At 38.3% G+C, this 19,868-nt stretch overlaps 1 protein-coding gene and 2 pseudogenes across 1 annotated transcript; 2 read left to right on the top strand and 1 right to left on the bottom strand.

Annotated features, from left to right (window-relative positions):
* Positions 1–1,610: 1,610 nt before the first annotated feature.
* LOC149160905 (small ribosomal subunit protein eS4x pseudogene) lies at positions 1,611–10,266 on the top strand (annotated as a pseudogene).
* Positions 10,267–10,317: 51 nt separating this feature from the next.
* LOC149160904 (small ribosomal subunit protein eS4 pseudogene) lies at positions 10,318–12,173 on the top strand (annotated as a pseudogene).
* A 6,243-nt stretch (positions 12,174–18,416) lies between these two features.
* LOC149160903 (expansin-A8-like) lies at positions 18,417–19,794 on the bottom strand. The gene is made up of 3 exons (XM_089435438.1): positions 19,442–19,794; positions 19,035–19,347; positions 18,417–18,945 (listed from the first exon to the last, which is right to left on the bottom strand). The coding sequence occupies exons 1-3, from the start codon at positions 19,578–19,580 to the stop codon at positions 18,642–18,644; spliced, it is 756 nt and encodes a 251-aa protein (XP_089291564.1). The 5' UTR covers positions 19,581–19,794; the 3' UTR covers positions 18,417–18,641.
* Between the last annotated feature and the right edge of the window lie 74 nt (positions 19,795–19,868).

The raw sequence follows: 19,868 nt of genomic DNA, 5'->3' as shown, positions 1-19,868 counted from the left end.
ACCAAGGTAGTGAGCAGCAGCAGAAAAGACTAGGAGGACAGATTAGTTGAGGCCACTTGGGCCTACAACACAACATGGAAGACCACCACCAGGTTCATACCCTATGAAATGGTCTATGGGAAGAAGGATTTGTTGTCAATAGAGTTTGAATTCAATACTGTAAGGATGGCAGCTCAGCTGGACATAGACCTTAGCCATGCACAGAAGGAGAGATTACTTCAGCTCAATGGATTGGATGAATACAGATTGCAAGCCCTTCTCCATACAGAGGTAGTTCAGCTTCAGAAAAAGATATGGCATGACAGAAATATCATGGAGAAGCAATTCCAAGAGGGAGATTGGGCACTACTTTATGATTCAATATGCAAGGATTTCAAAGGAAATCTGAGGACAAGATGGCTGGGACCCTACACTGTGGAGAAATGCAATGACAATGGTTCAGTTCTGATCAGAACCATTGATGATGAAGCCATCCCCATGCTTGTCAATGGACATCAGTTGAAAGTCTATAAGAAACCCCTCTCTAAGCGAGAGTTTATTGAAGATTTGAATAAAATAGTGATGGTAGTGGAGCATGTCTTAGCTTCCACTTCACTCACTCACTGAAGAAAAAGAGAAAAAATAAGGACTCAAGTGAAAACCTCCATGAGGCGCTTGAGTCCCATCATTGGGTTGAAAACCTCTTCTGAGGCGGTCCAGTGATGTCAAAAAAAAAGAGAGGAAAAAATAAGGTCCCTGGGTGAAAACCTCCCATGGAGGCGCCTAGGGTAGGCAATTAAGGTGAAAACCTCTTTGAGGTGCCCTAGTTGTTTTCAAAAAAAAAAAAAAAAACAGAAAGAAAAAATGAATTTTTATTGCATTGTAGGTTTTCAGGGCTACAAGGAGTAGAAGAAGGTGCTAAGGAGACCCTAACAGTCATACCAGCATCCATCTCATCCTCTCCACACCTTCCTCCATCATTTTTGGCATCTCTTTCACACCACTATACCTCTTCTTCCAAAACTGTGTTTTCTATAGGAGGCTTTGTTTTTTCTACAGGAGGCTCCTGTAGGAATTACAGAGAGCCAAAAGTGTCTACAGAAGGAAGTTTGAGGGACAAGAAAAGCTTCATGAGGAACCTATAATCCATCTTACCATCTTAAAACCTCCTTGCCATCATTTCCAAGCCTGCATCACACTCCAAGCATCATCATCATTTTTCCAAGAAAAAACATAGAAAAAAAACATTTTTTTAGTTTTGAAAAAAAAACAAAAATAAAAGGAGGAAAAAGCACCATTAACTTTACCTGTATCTTACCTACTATCCCTCCATCATTCATCTCCACCTATAGCATCATTCTCAAACTCCAAGCATAAGGAAATAGCTAAAGTTTCAAGGGGAGATGCAGCTACAGGAGCTCTTGTAGGAATTCCTATAGCGGCTGATCCCATATAAGTCTAGCACCAGCAACAAGGGACAACACATCTGAAGGTTGAAAAGGCACATGTAGCCCACCTGCAGCAAAAGAAGAACCTACAACAACACACAACAACCCATCAGCAAGCAGAGACAACATGCATGAAGGAAAAGGAAGGCATGTAGCAGAAAAAGCCACAGCACTTCACAGTCGATGGCAGCAAATATACTCGGATTACAGGTAAGTAGATAAGTCACTCCTCTATCTACATTTGTGTAATTAGGAATCATACGAAGGAAACGAGATGGTTGAGATTGAAAGAGGGAAAGGTGAACAGTTAACTTGGCCACCTTCATTGAGTTGACTCCACTTAACTAAAATGTCACCCACTTGTGCGCACAGTCAACTCAAAGCAAAAGATGTGAAGGACAGGTAGTGGGAGGAAGAGTTAACCCCGATGCATTAATAAGGGGATTATTATGAGGTGGGGCCATGATGACCACGCAGGTGGGGACCAACAGTTCTAATTTGGGAAACGTATACCTTGCCAGCTCAACACTCCTCACTGAAAACACCCAAAAAAGGTAACGAGCACTCCTCCCCACGCCTTTTCTTCAGCTTCTCCTTGTAACTCAACCACACAACAGTCTTCTTATGCCCCCACAACCTCATATCCACCATCCTCCATCAATTTCCTCCATATTTTTGCTCTCGGCATCTTCTACATGAGACCTACATGTTTTCTACAGGAGCACCTACAGGAAATCTACAGGAGGGACAACGAGCTTCTACAGGAGGGGCAGTGAGTCACTTTGAAGGGAGGAAATGTGATTTTGGGCACGAATTTCAGTTTGAAGAGGTAGGGTTCATGAATTCCCTCTGTTAAAAATCAAAATGTGAGAGAGTTGGTCTTAAATTGAAGATGAAATGAGTCTTTAAGAGGGTAGAAATACATTAAAAAAATTCCAATTTTTTTAAGAAAAAAACACAGTCCCCTTTGTTTTTCTATTTCACTCAAAATTCTTTGTCTCCACCTCCATATCTGGTTTGTTAAAAGGGGTACAGGCAGTATGACGGGGGGTTTATGAGAAAAGAGCCCACTAACTCCACTAGACTCCATGCACATCCTTAAGTGGTGGACATATTTACAAGGGCAAGCTGGATGAATTTCTTTGAGAAGTTTAGAGGGTTTGATGATGAAATTTCCCATGAATTTTCTCTCTCTCTGGTCCCTCACACAAGAACTCATGCTACTACAACTATTAGAGGCCTCTCCATTGAAATAACCACTGAATTCATCAGTAGGGTCACTACCATTCCTCTTGGGTTTCCTTGGAGTAAATATGACAAACCAATTGGCCAGGCTGCCAAGAAGAAATTTTTCCAAGATAATGAAACCCCTGTTGAAGACCAAAATGGGATTAGGAGGGCTAGTATACCATATCCCTGGGATGAGGTTAGCTACCAAGTAATCAAATACATTTCTTGTGAGGGGAGGTACAACATTGTTTATGGATATCATTTCAAAATCCTCCAAGAATTGAGATATGGCATGGATACCCCAACACATCAAAAGCTCAGTATCCCTTACTTTCTCCTTCAGTCCCTCATTGACTCTAGCACCAAAGTATAAGAAGGAAATTCACAGCAGCTAGCTCACCATGGCCTAATCAAGATCCTAGTAGAAGAAGCCCTCCATACCCTTACACTCCCTATAGCATGGGAAGTTTTCATAAATATGATAGCTGAGGATGACATCAAGGCATTAACCTATGATGTCAATCCTGCTGTTAGTGAGGAGGGAGAACATCAAGGAGGAGAAGATGAAGCCAGTGGTGACATAGTAGAGCAAGAGAGGAAGGAGGAGAGAAATGAAATAGAGGAGGGGAGAGTTGTAGAGACAGAGCAGGAGGAGGAAAAAGAGACAGAAGAAGGAGAAAAGGAGACAAAGAGGGCAGAACAAAGAGAAGAGTCCCCTGAAACTTTGGAAAGAGAAGTAGCAACTGCCCTCACTGCCATCGGTACACTAGTCAAGTAGAAGTAGAAGAGGAAAAGAACAACCTCCATGTATTTCAGGGGAAGGAAAAGTACCAGAATCAAAATATGCAAACCTCAGCCCTCATCAAAGACTCTCATTTACATTGAGGATTCACCATCTGCCAAGGTGAAAGAGTCTCCTTCCAAGACACCCATAGCCTATGAAAGGAGGACTACAAGGTCTTCTACATGGAAGGGAAAGGCAACCCTGCAGGACCCCAAACCAGACCTATAGGAGGTTATAACAGTCCTGCAGGAGACATTGTCCAAACTACAGGAGACACAAAACTTGAGGAAAGGATAAGAGGACAGACAGAGGTGAAAGAAGAAGCAAAAGAGTTACAAGAACCTGATCCCCAACCTAATCTTGACTCCTATTATAGACTACTTGAGGGAGGCAAGATAATCCCACAAAAAATTGCAATTCCATTGTTTCTCGAATTGGAAAAAGAGAGAGAGAACGCATAGGTGGTGTTGGGTTGTGTTATATTCTTTCCACGACTAGCCCACATAGTTAACTGGGGTTAGAGGGGGGGAAGGTCACAGGGGGTTTGAGGGGTACCCGTAACCCCACTTTATGGGGTCCGTGGCAGCGCCCCGGAAAATTTTGGTTTTGGACCCTATGTTAGGTTGGGTGGACCCACCTATGGTTTTGTGCATGATTTTCGCACATTTTTTTAGACACGATGGTTTTTGGTCCATGGTTTTGGACGTGATGGTTTTTCAGTCCATGGTATTGGATGCTTCGGCATGTATAAATATGTATTGTAACATTGAAAGGAACATAATGAAAAATCAAGCTGGTAGTCCCGGTTTTGGGATCCAGGGGAAAATCTCTGTGTATATGTGTTTTATGTGTTATGCTCTCGTATTATTTATTTTTTGTGTTTTAGAATTCGTATGCAGGTAATTTCTGTACGGGGTTAAAACCTACAGGTGGATGCAGATAGCCAAGTCCAAAGGAGTTGAGGATATTGGCCATATGGAAGACAAACTTAGGGAAATGAGCAGGGAATTGAGTGCTGTAAGAGACAGAGAAGCCATTACAAGAAGCCACCTTGAGAATGAGAATGAATTACTAAGGAGCTAGCTGCAGGAGAAAGAGACTCATTTGGCATACATGGCCAGCTTATCCATGGAAGCACTACAATGTAGAACACTAGCCAAATCTTATGGCCTTTATCTGGAGGATCAATGGCTTCAATTTCAAATAAAAACTTTGGCACAAAGAGGCAGCATGCCTTTTCAAGACTACAGGCAGTTCATGGATAAAGCAAAGATGGCAGAGTTCTATCTACACAACATGGCCCTCACAGACCTGAATGTGTGGGACCCCAATGCCAAGCTAGGGGATCTGCAATTAATGGCCATCGCATCATGGATGAACCATGAAGAATTGAGGGCAGCAGAAATGAAAAGATTATTAATAAAAGAGCAGAATGAACCATTGATGATAAGAGTTGAGCCATCAGATCCTATGGCACTCATCAGAACAAACAACCTGCTTGCTAATGACCCTCAGATTGCCTCGAAATATCTAGCCAGTCAGGAACAAGCCATTTCACACTTTGAAGATATGCATAGGCTACTTGGGGATGACTGTGTGTATGCATGCATGAGAAGATGGAACACCCTACCCCACAACTTGCAGATCAGAGAATACCATTTTCCCATGAGACTGAAGGAGGCATTGAGAAGAGTGCCAATGTACAAGCACTCCATGCAAAGGCTGAAGGTCAACTAGATTGGCCTCAAACTAAGTCCTCCACTCATATTAGGCATGCTGGAAGGCAGAAGGGAAGAAGAAGAGGAGGAGTAGTGGAAGGACATAGATAGGAAGGCAGGATTTTATGGGGAACATAAGCAAACCATATCAGAAGCCTGGAATGTTAGGGAGGCCACCAGGGCCATGAAAGATGAAGAAATTGACTAGGTTTCTTAGAGGATGAGCAACACCTTCAGTAGGGGGATGATGATGAGCCTCATAAATGGGTAATTATATGGGCTCATTTTACCTCCTAACCTCATCAAATCAACCATTCTCTTAGCTTAATGTATGATTTTCTGATTATATTTATGCTTATAGGGTGAGTTGAGTTAGTTATTATGCCATGTGGTCTAACATGTATTTAATGCAGATTATTGATGGATTTCGAGGTCAAAGTCAAGGATCAAGTGGTCAAACTGCAACAATAACTCGATGTAGACAGAGGAGAGGACTTATAGGAGGGAATCCCCCTCATTTATTTCTCCTCACTTTGAATTCCCCTTCATTCAGCTCGGAGTACAAGTAGCTGAATCATGCACTAGAAGGCAGCCGAGCAAGTAGAAGATGATTGATAGTTATCTCAGCCACCCGACTCTATCTCATCCATTCAGCTTAGAAGAGAAGGTAGGGTAGGGAAGCCTCTCTCTCCCTCTCATGAAGATTATAGAGGGAATAGAAAGGTTGAACTCTCTAACTCACATCACAAAGCCATAGACAAAGCCAGCTAGTTACTACCCCCCCACCTCGCTAGCCAGTACCCCCTGTATTGAATGGCGAGACTAGGCTTGAAAGCTAGCATCTATATTTCCTTGCCCCTGGAGGGACAAGCAGATTCACACCTTGTGCGAGCCAAGCCTCCATGATTTTAAGGAAGCTATTGGTAGCTTCAGTTGTATAAGTAGAGAGGCCTAGGGCCTCTCTAGGACGAATTTTTTTCTAATGTAAACTCTGCTCAAATTTCGAGCTTACTATTGTATGACAGTTTTATGTAATATTTTTATTTTTTGATAATAAAGATGGAATCCTTTTTGAGCTAGCATTGAGTTACCTCAGAGGGCTGAAGCTCTTGGGTTAGTGCCTAATCCAAGCAGCCAAGCTCCTCTTTACTTATATTTGTATGTTTTACTTCAGTTTGTAGATTACTTTACTGTTAGATGTATTTCTCTTATGGTTAAGAATAGGTTGCTTTTGATGATTTAGTAGTTTGCTTCCCTTTGTGCTTTATGTATCAGGTTAAGTAGTGATTATAGAAGATTAAAAAGGCTAGCAATAGTGCCTTGGCCTCTCTTCCTCCCTCTGGGACCATGATTTGAGGCAAAGACTCTCCTGCTGCCCCAAAAACATAGATTTTCCTCATTCCTAGGACTTCTAGTGTTTGCAGCTCTCTAGTAGGTTGATGGCCCAGTTTTTCTTTGCTTTAGATCTTCTTTATCATGTTCACTTCTTGATTTGCAATAGTCCTTTTGCATTCTTTCCTTTCTTAGAACATTTACCATCCTTTCCTTCTATACATCATTGTTTAGGCCATTTTAATGCAAAACTCTGTTTTTCCTAAGATGCACTCATTTCATTGGTTGCTTGATTTTCTTGGTTGACTGTCAGTTTCTATGTAGCAGATCTCCTCCAGAAGTAGGCTAGCTTGCCAGCAATCACACCCTCCATCTGATCCATGCCCTATAGGTCTTCCAAACCTCACCTCAATTCTGCCCTAGTTTCCTTCATTTTTCATAGAACTTCTTCCTCTCTCCTCGAGCAAACCCACTCATATTTCTCTCTCTTGGTGATTCATGGTTGACCTTAGGTGCCTTAACACCTCATTCCAACATTCATACAACTTCTCCATCCATTCTCACGCTCTGAAAACAACGAAAATTGGTCTCGACCTCCTCCTGTAGGCCTCCTGTAGTTTCCCTGTTTTCCTCCTGTAGAATTCCTATGTCCTCTTGTAGTTTTTCCTGTAGGCTTTCTTTTGAAGGCCGAGTGTGGGAAAAGCCTCCAGAAGGCCACCTAAGACCTCTTAGGACCCATCCACGCCATCTCACATCCACCCAAGCTCCAATACCACCTTCTAACGCCACCTGTTCGCTGCCACACTCACACACAATAAATTAGATGTATGTTAAATTCACATAAAAACACATAAAAATCCGAAAATATGTTTTTTTGCTTATTTACTTCCAGAAATAGCATGGTTAGGTGTTGTTTACTTCCTTGAGTAGGTAATGGCATTTCTTTCCTTTCATCACACATATAGCTTCTTCTAAAATCTATAGAAGTTGGCTTGAGCTCCTAGTGATCTCGCGCCGGCTGACCAAGTGACAACTTGCAGTGAGAACTAGTACTTGTGCATACAGCACCGACGCTTTCAAGTTTGTTATGAACTACCAGGTTGATAAAAGTAAAGTTGGCAGCCTATGAGTTGCAGCATTCTTGCTGCAATACTGGCGCTCATCAGCAATAAGGGTTGATTTTTTATCATGCCACATCACTTATCTACCTTGGACACCTTAGTTCAATTCAACAAATATTGAGAGAAATTGTTGAAGGCATTTTCCTTAATTCTAGTTGCATATATGGCTATTGAATTTGTGATTTGAGGAAGAATATGCTCCTAATGCACCAAGGATTTCAATGTAAACCCTTTTAAGGGAAATTTTATTATTATATCGTAAAAAAATCCATTTCATGAGCATTTTGAGGGAGATATTGTCATTATTGTAATATTTTTCATAGTTTGTGTAAGTGGTTTTAAGTACTCATGGTTTTGAGCCCACTTATTGTAACTCATTATAAGAAACGAGGACTCCATTTTATATAATATGGGATTCTCCTCATTTGCAATGATCAAATAATAATAAATATTTTGTTTGAGTTATTTTGAGTGCAATATTTGCTTCTTTGCACTTACTAATATTATGTAAGGGATTTATGATTACTAGTATCATGCAATGGCTAGAATAGGTTTTCTTAATAGGATTCTTGATCACTACATAACATAACAAAACCAGGTAAAAAATATAAAACAAATAAACAGAAAGAAAAAATGCTCTCTTCACTACAAGCCTATCTCTTTTGCTTTGATTCATTGTGATTTATGTTTGAATAGTTTTTTATCATGAATATCTTTATCATCGTGCTACCTTTGGTATATACGATATTAATGTTTAGTTGTTTTATTTTCTTTATATATCTGTTGTGGGGCTTCCCACCTTAGGTCCATGACATCTTGAACTAAGAAGGTGATAGTGGGTGGCTTGTCTAGTAGTTGTCCCTTGGCTCTCTCCTATAGGACCAACTTTCCCTTCACAAGAGTTTGAGAAACAACAATATATATAAGTATTAAATATGAGAGAGACAGGGCCTAAAATTTGATATTCTACAAAACATTTTTCAATTTCAGATTTATAAAATATATTGCACACCAATATTAGATTTATTAAAACCATCAATTGAACATTAAGATTTCCAAGAAAGCTATTGTAACTTTTAATTTATGTCATCATTAATAAGTCATATTGTTTGACTAATAATTTTATAGTTCCTTCCCCTATGGTTCCTATCATAATAGGGAATGTGGTTTGAGCCAACTAGGGTAAGAAAATAGAATGATACCCTTCGATAACATGACATAATTTAATTAGAAATGAGTGAAACTTCATGAACTTTTTCTTCTAGATTAAAGGTACCTCATACTACATGTATTCATTAATTGTTATATAGTTGAAATTAGTAAGAAATTAGTTATAATTTATAATAATTTAGGCTAACATAATGCTACAAGGGACATATAATAGGTATGATAAAATATATATAATGATATCATAAAGAGTCAAATTAGATTGATGATAGAGTTGAAATCAATAAAAAAAAAATCTTATGATTTATAATAATTTGGAGTAACATGATGCAACCTACATATAGTAGGTATGATAAAATAGATATAATAAAATGATGAAGAGTCAAAAACAGATTGATTATAGATGGCAGAAAAATAAAAGTCCAATTTTAATTAATACCCAACACTATACAATAGGAAATTTTGCCTACTCACATTGGGCTCTTGATGATTGGACTCCTATACTTCCAATATGAATTTTCCTTGCATACAAACACTGAGATAACAAGTGAATATTGTTGCCTTAAGACAACCACCTATATCATAATAACCTCAATAAATTATGAATATAATCTATGTTTACATATGACTCAATGCATATTATTCATCTACTACTATGAAAATGGCTAGTGGAAAAATGTTTCTATTAAATTATGCCTAGATCTACCAATAAGGGCCACATCAATTTCTATAGTAGATGCTCAACAATCACCATAGTTGGCTATGCGTTTTCATAAATTTTCTTCACATAAAGACAGAGTTTCAGAGAACGTTCTTAGCACTGGTCTCTAGTATCACCTTGGAAATGAAATTTGAAATATATGTAATTTCAATTGCTGTGAGAGATCATAGCCATTGGTAATTTCAATTGTTCTGAGAGATTGTAGTTATTGGTTGAAAAGCTAAATGTTTAAATATTAATTCCAGATTGGAAGTCCTTACGAGGAATGATACAAGGGCAGGGAATGCCTTCCTCTTGTGGTTTTTCTTAGGAATAGACTGAAGCATGCCTTCACATATCATGAAGTCATAGCCATTGTAATGGAGAGACTTATTTTGTTAATATAAAAGTGAGGACAGATAAATGTTATCCTGTAGGGTTTATGGATGTCTTGTCGATTACAAAAATAAATGAAAATTTTAGGCTTCTTTATGATATAAAGGGTCGTTTCAACTTGCATTCAATCAAATATGTAGAAGTATAATATAAAATATTCAGGGTTCGTTCTGTACAATTTGGAGATAAGGGTATTCCTTACCTCAACACTTATGACAGAAGAACAATTACGTACCTGGATCCATTGGTCAAGGCCAATAATATAATCAAGATTAACCTACAGACAGACAAGATGAAGGAGTTCAACCAATTTGATGTTGGTAATGTTGTAATGGTTACCAAAGGCCGTAACAGAGGCCATGTTAGAATCATTAAGCATACAGAACATTGATCAATAACATGAATAATCACATGAAAAATCATGTGAATAATCACATGAATAATGATAAGGGTATTCCTTATTCATTCTCACATAGTAGCATTAAACACATGGTGAATATTAATTCCAGATCAAAAGTCATTACGAGGAATGATACAAGGGCAGGGAATGCCTTCCTCTTGTGGTTCGTCTTAGGAATAGGCTGACGTATACCCTCACATACCGTGAAGTCATAGTCATTGTAATGGAGAGACTCATTTTTGTTGATATAAAAGTGAGGACAGATAAATTTTATGCTAGAGGGTTTATGGATGTCCTATCGATTGCAAAAGAAAATGAAAATTTTAGGCTTCTTTATGATACAAAGGGTCGCTTTCGCTTTCATTAAATCAAAGATGAAGAAGCATAGTATAAAATTTGCAAGCTTCGTTCTGTACAATTTGGAGATAAGAGTATTCATTACCTCAACACTTATGCTGGACGCACAATTAGGTACCCAGATCCATTGTTCAAGGCTAATGATATAACCAAGATTGACCTAGAGACAAACGAGATCAAGGAGTTCATCAAATTTGATGCTGGTAATATTGTAATGGTTACCAGAGGGTGTAACAAAGGTCCTGTTAGAATCATCAAGCATATAGAAAGGCAATTAATCACATTAATAATCGCTCCAGTGTCAAATGTATTTGATTTTTTTTTCATTTAGATAATGGTTTAAAAAGAGAAAAACAATATACTAACCTCACCCTGATTCAAAATCAAAATGACGAGATAGATAGAATTCCTCCAGTGCAGGCCAACTACATGACCTCTTCCAATGACCAAGAGTCCTACAAAAACCAAACACAAATCACCAAAAGAAATCATGACTGAAAAAATCAACAAAAAACAAGAAAACCAAAAGATGACTCATGTTATACCTTCAAAAATTCCTCCAGCGCAACAACTGCCAAAACAACTGCGAATGAATTGTCGAACAACTTCCAAAACAATTGCAAACGTACTGCCAAAAAGTCTGAGAACGACTAATGGTATTCATTTATATATACAAAATTTCGGCCGAAAAACTTGCTCATTTGAATATTTTTTATTTTATTTATTTATTTATTATTTAACTATTTTATTTTATTTATTTATTTTTTTTGTTCAGTCGAACAAGCTGTTTGACCAAAAATTTTAGTCGTCGAAATTTTCCCCCATAGGCCAAAAATCCTTGCACGACTGTCATTAGTTTAAATGACCATTTTTTTCGACTAAAAAATAAATTTAGTTGTCCAACCGAAAAAAACAAGTTTAGATGAACAATTAATTAGTTCAACCGAAAAAGTACAATTATGAATTTTTCGCGATCAATTCTCACAAAAGTGTATCCCAACTTCACGTTTTCACCCAATCTCAACCTCGTGGGTCTCAAACCTGAGTTTTTGGGGTTACATATATGATTTTAAGTATTCATGGAGATTTCTTGTTGTAGGCTATGCAAACCTGCTATACTTGTGTAGGAAAAACATAGTTAATTAGACCACTGATATGGCCTCTCTTACAAAAATTCTTATCACAATGTTTCACTGCATGGGTGATGATCTACTACTAATCTACTTGATTTGATAGATAAACATGTGCTAGATGTTAAGTATTAGGAGATAAGTATGTACAAGACTTATTTGGAAGGAAAAAAGGGTGAGTTGGTTGATGGGGATTTGGAATGAGACGGAGATTTAGAAGTTAAAATCAACAATGAGTTTCGACGAAATGCGTTTTTTATTTTTAGGGAATTATGCAAGATCTCAATGCAGATTATACCTCAAGAAGCTATCGGATCCACCACTTATGTGGGGAAATATAGTGCATTGGAGCTATTGAAGATTCTTCTAGGAAATGTTGGAGTTGTTTTCTCGACGAATGAGAGGTATTGAATTTGGTTTTCTGTCCTAATTGTGAAATTCCTTGGTTTTTCATTATGTGTTATATTCATGATGTTTGAGATGGGATTTATATCATGTGTTATCTAATAGATCATAACTCCTCTAATCTAATAATGGTTGGTTGTTATAGGGAAAAAAAATCCATTTATTCTCATAGTCCCATCAATATTTCCTCGAATTGAAACTAGATTTTTAAGTTTAGATATATTGTTGCTATAAAACAATATTTTCTTCCTATAATAGGACCACTAGCATGAATCTAAAGATCACAAAATGCTCATGAATTTTGAGGGGCGACAATAGCCATCATAAAGCTCACCTCCAGACAATAAAATTTTAGTCACTTGAATGAAAATAACCTCTAAATCAATGTAGTTAAATATCATTGGAGATCATTTCCATGTACATTATCATATGAATAATAAAATCAGCAAGTGTTCATTTATCAAAAATTTCTTTATTTCCTCAAATGCTCTAAGGTCAAAACAATCCTTGCAACATTTTCATTGTTCTCATCTCCACCTATTACATGTTATAGTTACTTTATAATAATAGTTGTCAAGATACCTAATGTCCCCAATCCACTACCACATAGAACCTCATCCCATGTTTATTTAAAGGCCCGTTGGTGATGTGATTTTGTCAGATGGATTGACAATTCTAGTCATAGTCAGTGAAACTTTCACCACGCAAAATTGATTATCCTCATCAAATGGAGGAGAAATGGACCCAAGATCTTGAATATTCAATTGATTTCTTGCATCACCACACATTAAATTCCCTCTCTTTATCTCAAAACTATTGCTACCCATATTGGAAGAGTTCCCTCCAAATGTATTTCCATATTCAAAGCACGCCCAATTCTCTCCAAGCTCCATAATGGAGTATAACTCTAGCCACCAACAAAATCCACATGAACTAGTAATTAAGCATGTGCTCTTATGGCTAGAGTGGTTGACTATTTGAAATGTGATGATGTTCATATCCATGAAATATTTATGTAGCTACACCATTAAGAGGATATTAGGCCTTCAAGATCTTGTCTTACAACCACAACAATTTCAGCAGCTATGGTTATCCATACACTTTACACTATTACATTTTCACTTTATTCTTTCTTGCAAACTCTATGGAGGTCAACATGGGCTTGTTATCCTATGATATATAGTAAACTCAGTAAACTTAGATTGTGATTTTGCATGTTTGTTCACAAAGAAATACAGTTGTTGCAAATGTCAATTCCATTATTTTCTCCCTCAAAAGTCTTTGCACAGAGTCTAGAAAAATTGTGACCAAGCAACCCATAGCTAATCCAAGCTTTAACAATCCTAGCCAGAAACTATTGTGCTCAAACTAGGTGTGAATACCTCCTGACCTTCCTTTTGTTATAAATACTATTTTGTCATATTGTAAAACGAAAACTATGAAAAGTCCTTAGACATTAGAGAGGCATGAGGGTAGGTGAAAAATCATGGTAGGTGAAAGGTCACCTCATTTCTATAAATATACCCTCATGCCTCAATTCGTGGGGAGTTTAGAACTTGAGCTAGGGCTAACATTAGATAGTTTCTTAAGAATCTAGAGGTACTCATCTCTAGGTAAATAGTAGGGTGATATGTGGTGAGACTATGCTTTTTCCTTGAAGCCTAGTATGAGCGCCCATGTTCCACTACTGAGATTTAATGGAATTTCTTGGCATATACATTGAATTTGTAGAATGAATAACGAGAAGTTCTTCACTTTTGACATTGATACTTGTGCATCTTCATAGTGGTTATATTGGCTATCCAATATTTCCATTGTGTTTGTATGTGTGCTTTCAGGCAAGCGATAGGTTTTTGAACTAATTTGTAGTTGTTGCACATGTGTTTGCTTTTAAATATTTGTTTTATTATTTCACGTTATGCTAGTAATTGATTGTGAACTATTTTATTGTTAACCTCTAGAACTAATTTAATTGTATGTCTCAGATGGTTTTGGCTAATCGGTTCCTTTTTTCGATGTACATCTTCATGTTATTTTGTTGTATTATTCTTGTATATTGCTTTGTGAGTTTGTCAATCATGGGCTAACCTCATCCCCATTTGTTAGGAATTTCATTCTTGTCCTTGCACTAGGATATCCACATTTGATAGCTAGGGGCAAAACATTCATGGTGGTGGTCGGGTGCATATACTAGATGGGGCTCCTATCCCAAACGATGTTAGGTCTGATTGGGGAGACCCCCTAACTATTGGTGGGACATTTATCCCCATCAATAAATAATTAACTTTGTTCACCCATAGTTGTCCTTGATCAACCTTAGTCAACCATATTAAACTATAGTCAATGATAGTCAACCTTATTCACCCATAGTCGTCGTCAACCAACCTTAGCCAACCATATTCAACTATAGTCAACCATGGTTGACCAATGTCTATGATGTCTTGTTTGACTTGATGTATTGGTCCTAGAGAATGTTTGATTATGTACATGTATCACCATGAGTGGAGTTTACAAGAGTATGTATTTGAGTCATTGATGATGTATACTCCCATAATTTGTTATGTTAAAAAGTTCATGATGCTAAAAAATCAATTTTTATTGTTTGGTTCTTAGTAAGCTAAAACTATTGTTAGGATAGAGGAAGGTTTATGGTTCGTTGAAACCACTAATGAAATGTGTGGTTTGTGGTGAGAAAATATCACTTGATGTTATGCATTGTTTGTGGTAAGAAAAAGCCACTTAAGGTTTAATGGTTGAGGGCCATCCACACAAGAACCTATAAGTGCAATGCTAGAGTGTGGTTACAGATAAGCCAAGGAAAACTCATGAAAATGACTAATGATGATGCAAGAGGTGTTAAAGGTACATGCATGGAGATATGTGATTCAACAATGGTTGAATAAACCATGTACATGAAGGGACATCCTACTCTAGAAATTGCAGTGGTTGGTTACCCACACGTTTCGATGGATGTCAATTTTTTTGGTAATGTTTTCATGATAAAGGTATGATGTGTAAATGCTAAATTGGATAAGACATAGACTTTGTTGATAAGGAGGTTCTTCAGTTCATAGTGGATCATGGGTTGCAAAGGATAATATATTGATGAACACAAGATTAAGACAAGTTATTAAGGGGAGTACTACTAGAGTATATAACTCATACTTATTAAATGTGATACACATTTCAACCAAGCCTACACCCTCCATTCTAAGGGGAGTGTCAGCATCTTGTTTCATCACATTAGCAAATGGTTTTGTCTTTCCATATTTTATTTTAAGACACTATTATTTTAATCTAAACGCTACCAAACAACGAAGCACTCTTTTTTTTCCAAAGATCTAACCCTCAGAACAAATGGTGCGATATTTTTGGAAACTTACTGGAGGGAATAGAGGATTAAAAAAGTGACACTGCCCCTCTATGCACTGAATATATCCGAAGTTTACCGTAGAGTCATGTTTGTTAGATTTGCAACAATTATTCAGAAACTTTGTTGGTCGCCAACAAAGAGAATCTAAAATAGTGGCCCCTAACCATTTTAAAATTAGGATTATGACTACGTTGATTGGGAATTCCTCACAATAATACTCTATAAAATCGGTTTCAAGCACGGGCATGTTCAATGCATAATGGCATGTGTTTCGTCATCTTCAATGGTGGTTCTTATAAATGGGGAACCCACAAATTTCTTCAAAATGGGTAAAGTGTTGAGACAAGGATGCACAGTGTCTCCTTTGCTATTTATATTAATTATGGATGCTTTTAGCAGAGGACTTCTGGCTATGAAGGAAACATGTGCTATTAAGGGATGTAGGATTTCCAGAAATAGTCAGTTATCACATCTACTATTTGTGGATGATATACTTTGTGCAAGTGAGGCAAAAATTGTTGAATGGGAATCCTTTCATAAGTATTTTCAGAACTTTACCAGGGCTTCTAGTCTCTATATAAACAATGAGAAATCTAAGCTTATTTCAGATGGAGGAGACTCACCAGACATAAAAGGTATAACGTCCTTGTTTGGGGTGAGGATTCAATGTTTAACTCAGGGATTTAAATATTTGGGATGCATATTGAAACCGAACAAGTATAAAATATCAGATTGGGAATGGCTTATTACAAAATTCGAGAGGACTTTGCTGAGATGGGACGATAGATGACTATCTTTGGGAGGTAGGCTAATTATGGTCTAAGTTATTTTTCAAGGAATCCCAGTGTTTTGGATGCACATTTTCCAAATTCCACATGCTACCATCAAAAAGTTTGAGTCTATTATAGAAATGTTTTTTGGTCTGGATCCGGTCCCCATAAAAATATTCCACTTTTTGGGCTAAATCTCATCTCTAGACCAGAAAACATGGGTGGTTGGGGTATTCAGAACATCAAAAGCTTCAATCAGGAAATCCTGACGACCAATCTATGGCATGTGTTTAGGGATAGAGGTCTATGGCATTCCATTATGATGGACAAGTACATTTCCCAGGGTGTGTTGGAGGTGTGGATATCAGTAGGAACCCCATCAAACTCCTGCATTTCAGTCATCTGGAGAAGCCTTAGGACAGTGGTGCCTTAGTTATGTAGCAACTTGTGTTGGGCTATTAGGGATGGAAAAAAAATACAAGTGGGTTTGTATGCCATCAAAGGAATGTCGGGAAGCCATCTTCTATCTGCCCCATTAATCAATTTCCTCGGGGCCTTAACAATCTGGCCAGTATTTGGAGGGGTCAATTGTTGCCTCAATCCTTCATTTTGTGGCCACATGCAAGAAATCTTATGGGTCCAGTGTTTATTGAGGCCGAATGGGAAGAATACAAAGGTAATCTCTGTCATTTTGGTATTTCTTTGTCCACACGAGCAAACAAATTGGAATGGGGAGGAAAAATATTTGATGGCTACATTGTAGCAACAGAAGCATATGAACACATTATTTCTTGTTCACTATCCCTTCCCTTTGCTGATCTAACTGATCCCATGTGGAGTTAGGGGGTCCCTCTTAAGATCATATGTTTCACATGGTTAACCCTCCATAATCATATTCTCACTTGGGATTCCCTTTTGAAGAAAGGTTTTATAGGTCCTCGCAAATGTTCACTTTGTAAGTTAGTGATGGAGGATTGCTTACATTTATTCTACCTTTTTCCTTTTGCCTAGGACATTTGGAAAAGGGTGATTTCACACTTGGGATTACAGATTGATGTGGACCATACTTTTGTGGTAGCATGCATTAGTTCTTGGGAACGACAAAATCGGGGTTATAGAGTTGTTCCTGTCTATGTCTTTTGGAGTATTTGGCGTGCACAAAACGCATACATCTTTCAAGGATCCTCCCGAGACGTATTTTTGATTTCCATCCATACAGTGGCATATTTCATGGAGGTGGGGCCATGGTTCCCTAAGGTTTCTTCCCGGTCTGCTATTTTTGTTGACCTTGCTAATATCTTTCCTATTTGTTTCTTTGATGGGGCCTCTGCTAATGGGTGATGCGGGTGTGGAGTCTCTCTCCATATTGACTCTCTTCTATCCTTTCACTTTAGATGGTTTGGGGGTCTAGGCAACAACTGCAGGGTTGAGATGTTGGCATTGTGGGGAGCTTTACAGGTGGCGCTTTGGCTCAGCATCGATAATATTTTGTTTGTTGGGGACTCCCTTTCCACGATCCGTTGGATACAAGACCATTTTGTTTTACAGGTCCCAACCCTCCTCAACTGGATGTAACTTATCTTAAATCTCAAGGCTCTATTCTCAGAGGTTTCCTTTCGACATATCTATAGAGAGCAGAATGTTGACGCTGAGGCCCTCTCCAAGCATGCTCCCTCACTTTTGCTTGGGCACATGTTTTTTGAACAGATCGTGGATAGATCCATTCATAGTGAGGGCTCTTTTTCTTTTCCCTGATTACTCTCTGTCTTTTGCCTATGGTCTTCATTGCCTTTCAGGGGCGGTTCCACGTTTTTGCCTTAGTTATGATTCTAATTGTATATTTCTTAGAGTTTCCCTTGACAGTGTGTTTTTAGAGCATAGTACTGTTTCTAATGATGTATTGGTGAACATCACAGCACTGTTTTTTGTCAGAAATAAAACAAAGATCTATTTCCTTGGCCTGTTTTTTGTCATAAATAAAACAAAGATCTATTTCCTTGGCATATTGTAAGAAAAATCTTTATAATATTAACCAAAATTTAAAATTTACTCGAACTATGAATATGTAGCGTTTTTTCTTTCTCGAAAAAATAGTACGACCAATACAAATATGAGACACATCAATCAATTAATTCAGTCTTATTAAACACTAGTTCGCATCTGAATTTCATTGTTCACATAGTAACTCTATTATTTCAGATGAAGATACTAAACAAATGAGAGCGGGTGCCAGTAATGAGACACCGCTGCATCCCATAGCTCTCCGTATCCATCATCGAACTATTCACTGATATTACCTAATTTCATACATATTCCATAAGCTCCTTCGTTTTAGAATTGGCTTCCTTCAAATGTCTGGCCGAATTGCCAGCCAGAAGGAGCCACATTATAGGAAACGGTCGTCTTGCCGTCGCTGGTGGTGACCTGGAAGGACAGGCTCTGTCCGTTCAGGTAAGAGTTACTTTGCCAGTTCTGTCCCCAGTTGCGTGACATGGCCTGCCAACCACTCCCCGATCCTTTTATCGAAACCGCGTGGACATCCCCTGCTCCTGCTACGTTGGTAATGAGGACCAGATTGAAATATGAGTGGCCATTGATGGTGAAACGAATTCCTCCCTTCCTCAAGCAGGGCACCCTGCAATAAACCCGTCGCAAAGTATTAATTTCAAAATCAGGCCAGACCAGATCAGCTCGTGTATAGAGACTATGAATTAGTCCAAGTACCTTGTATAGAGTATTGGCACAATTCCACCCTTGTATATGGCAATCTGCTGAAAAGCAGGCTCAGCCATATCGAAGTGCTGCAAGGGTAGATTGCACCACCCGCCGTTGTCGTTGGGAAGAGCATTGTTTGGCGGGCAGAAGTTGGTGGCTGTTACCATGACAGTCCCTGGCAAACACCATTGGGGATCGTTATTGCATTTCATTTCATAGCAGGATCCACAGCTAAGGCCATCGTTGAAAAGCGAAGTGCTCAAAGCAGCAGTGTTCGTTCCGTAGCCTTGGCTGTACAGATTACCATATCCACACGCTCCTCCTGCAACATTCTCAAATCAGAATCGGAAAATTTTCAGAGTATGACAAATACAATTTAAGGAAATTGGTACATGGTTTAACATGCATAAATATACCCATGGTGCCAGAAGCATCGCTGCCACCGTAGAACGTGGCATGCGCAGTTTGCCAATCCCCATCTTGCCCGTCAGCTCCACGACAGAGCCACAGGAGCACCAATAGTGTAAGCATTGATATTATTTGTATAAGTGCCATTGAACTGCCTTCACACCCAATATAGAAGGAGGCTAGAAAAACCAAGTTTTCTGCAGATTATACCTTGGCTTAAACACCGTTTGAGTATTATTTTAAAACAAAATCTTCAAAGAAACAGAGAGCTCACCAGATGGAGGATGAAGATATGTAGAGCTGAACCCAGAAAGAAAAAGATCAAAACAAGATGATAATGAGGTATTGCTAATGCTGCATGTCTCCGCTGAGGAGCTCCAAATATATAGAGATACTCAACAGTCCAAATGGCTCCCTTGTTGCTTCAGCGAATGT

The sequence above is a fragment of the Pinus tabuliformis genome, chromosome 5_2, assembly GCF_031772625.1.
Source record: "Pinus tabuliformis cultivar Carrire ecotype Pingquan chromosome 5_2, CPIR1, whole genome shotgun sequence".
NCBI classification, from domain to species: domain Eukaryota; kingdom Viridiplantae; phylum Streptophyta; class Pinopsida; order Pinales; family Pinaceae; genus Pinus; species Pinus tabuliformis.
The sequence above is the reverse complement of the archived record's forward strand: the minus strand, read 5'-3'. Positions and strand labels throughout refer to the sequence as shown.

Bases quoted from the DNA above. Each gene is read 5' to 3' on its own strand.
- LOC149160903 (XM_089435438.1), bottom strand. From the start codon at position 19,580: ATGGCACTTATACAAATAATATCAATGCTTACACTATTGGTGCTCCTG. The intron at 19,348-19,441 runs GTATATTTATGC...AGAATGTTGCAG, and splicing joins CGATGCTTCTGGCACCATGG to GAGGAGCGTGTGGATATGGT. The intron at 18,946-19,034 runs GTACTTGGACTA...GGTTTATTGCAG, and splicing joins GTGCCAATACTCTATACAAG to GGTGCCCTGCTTGAGGAAGG.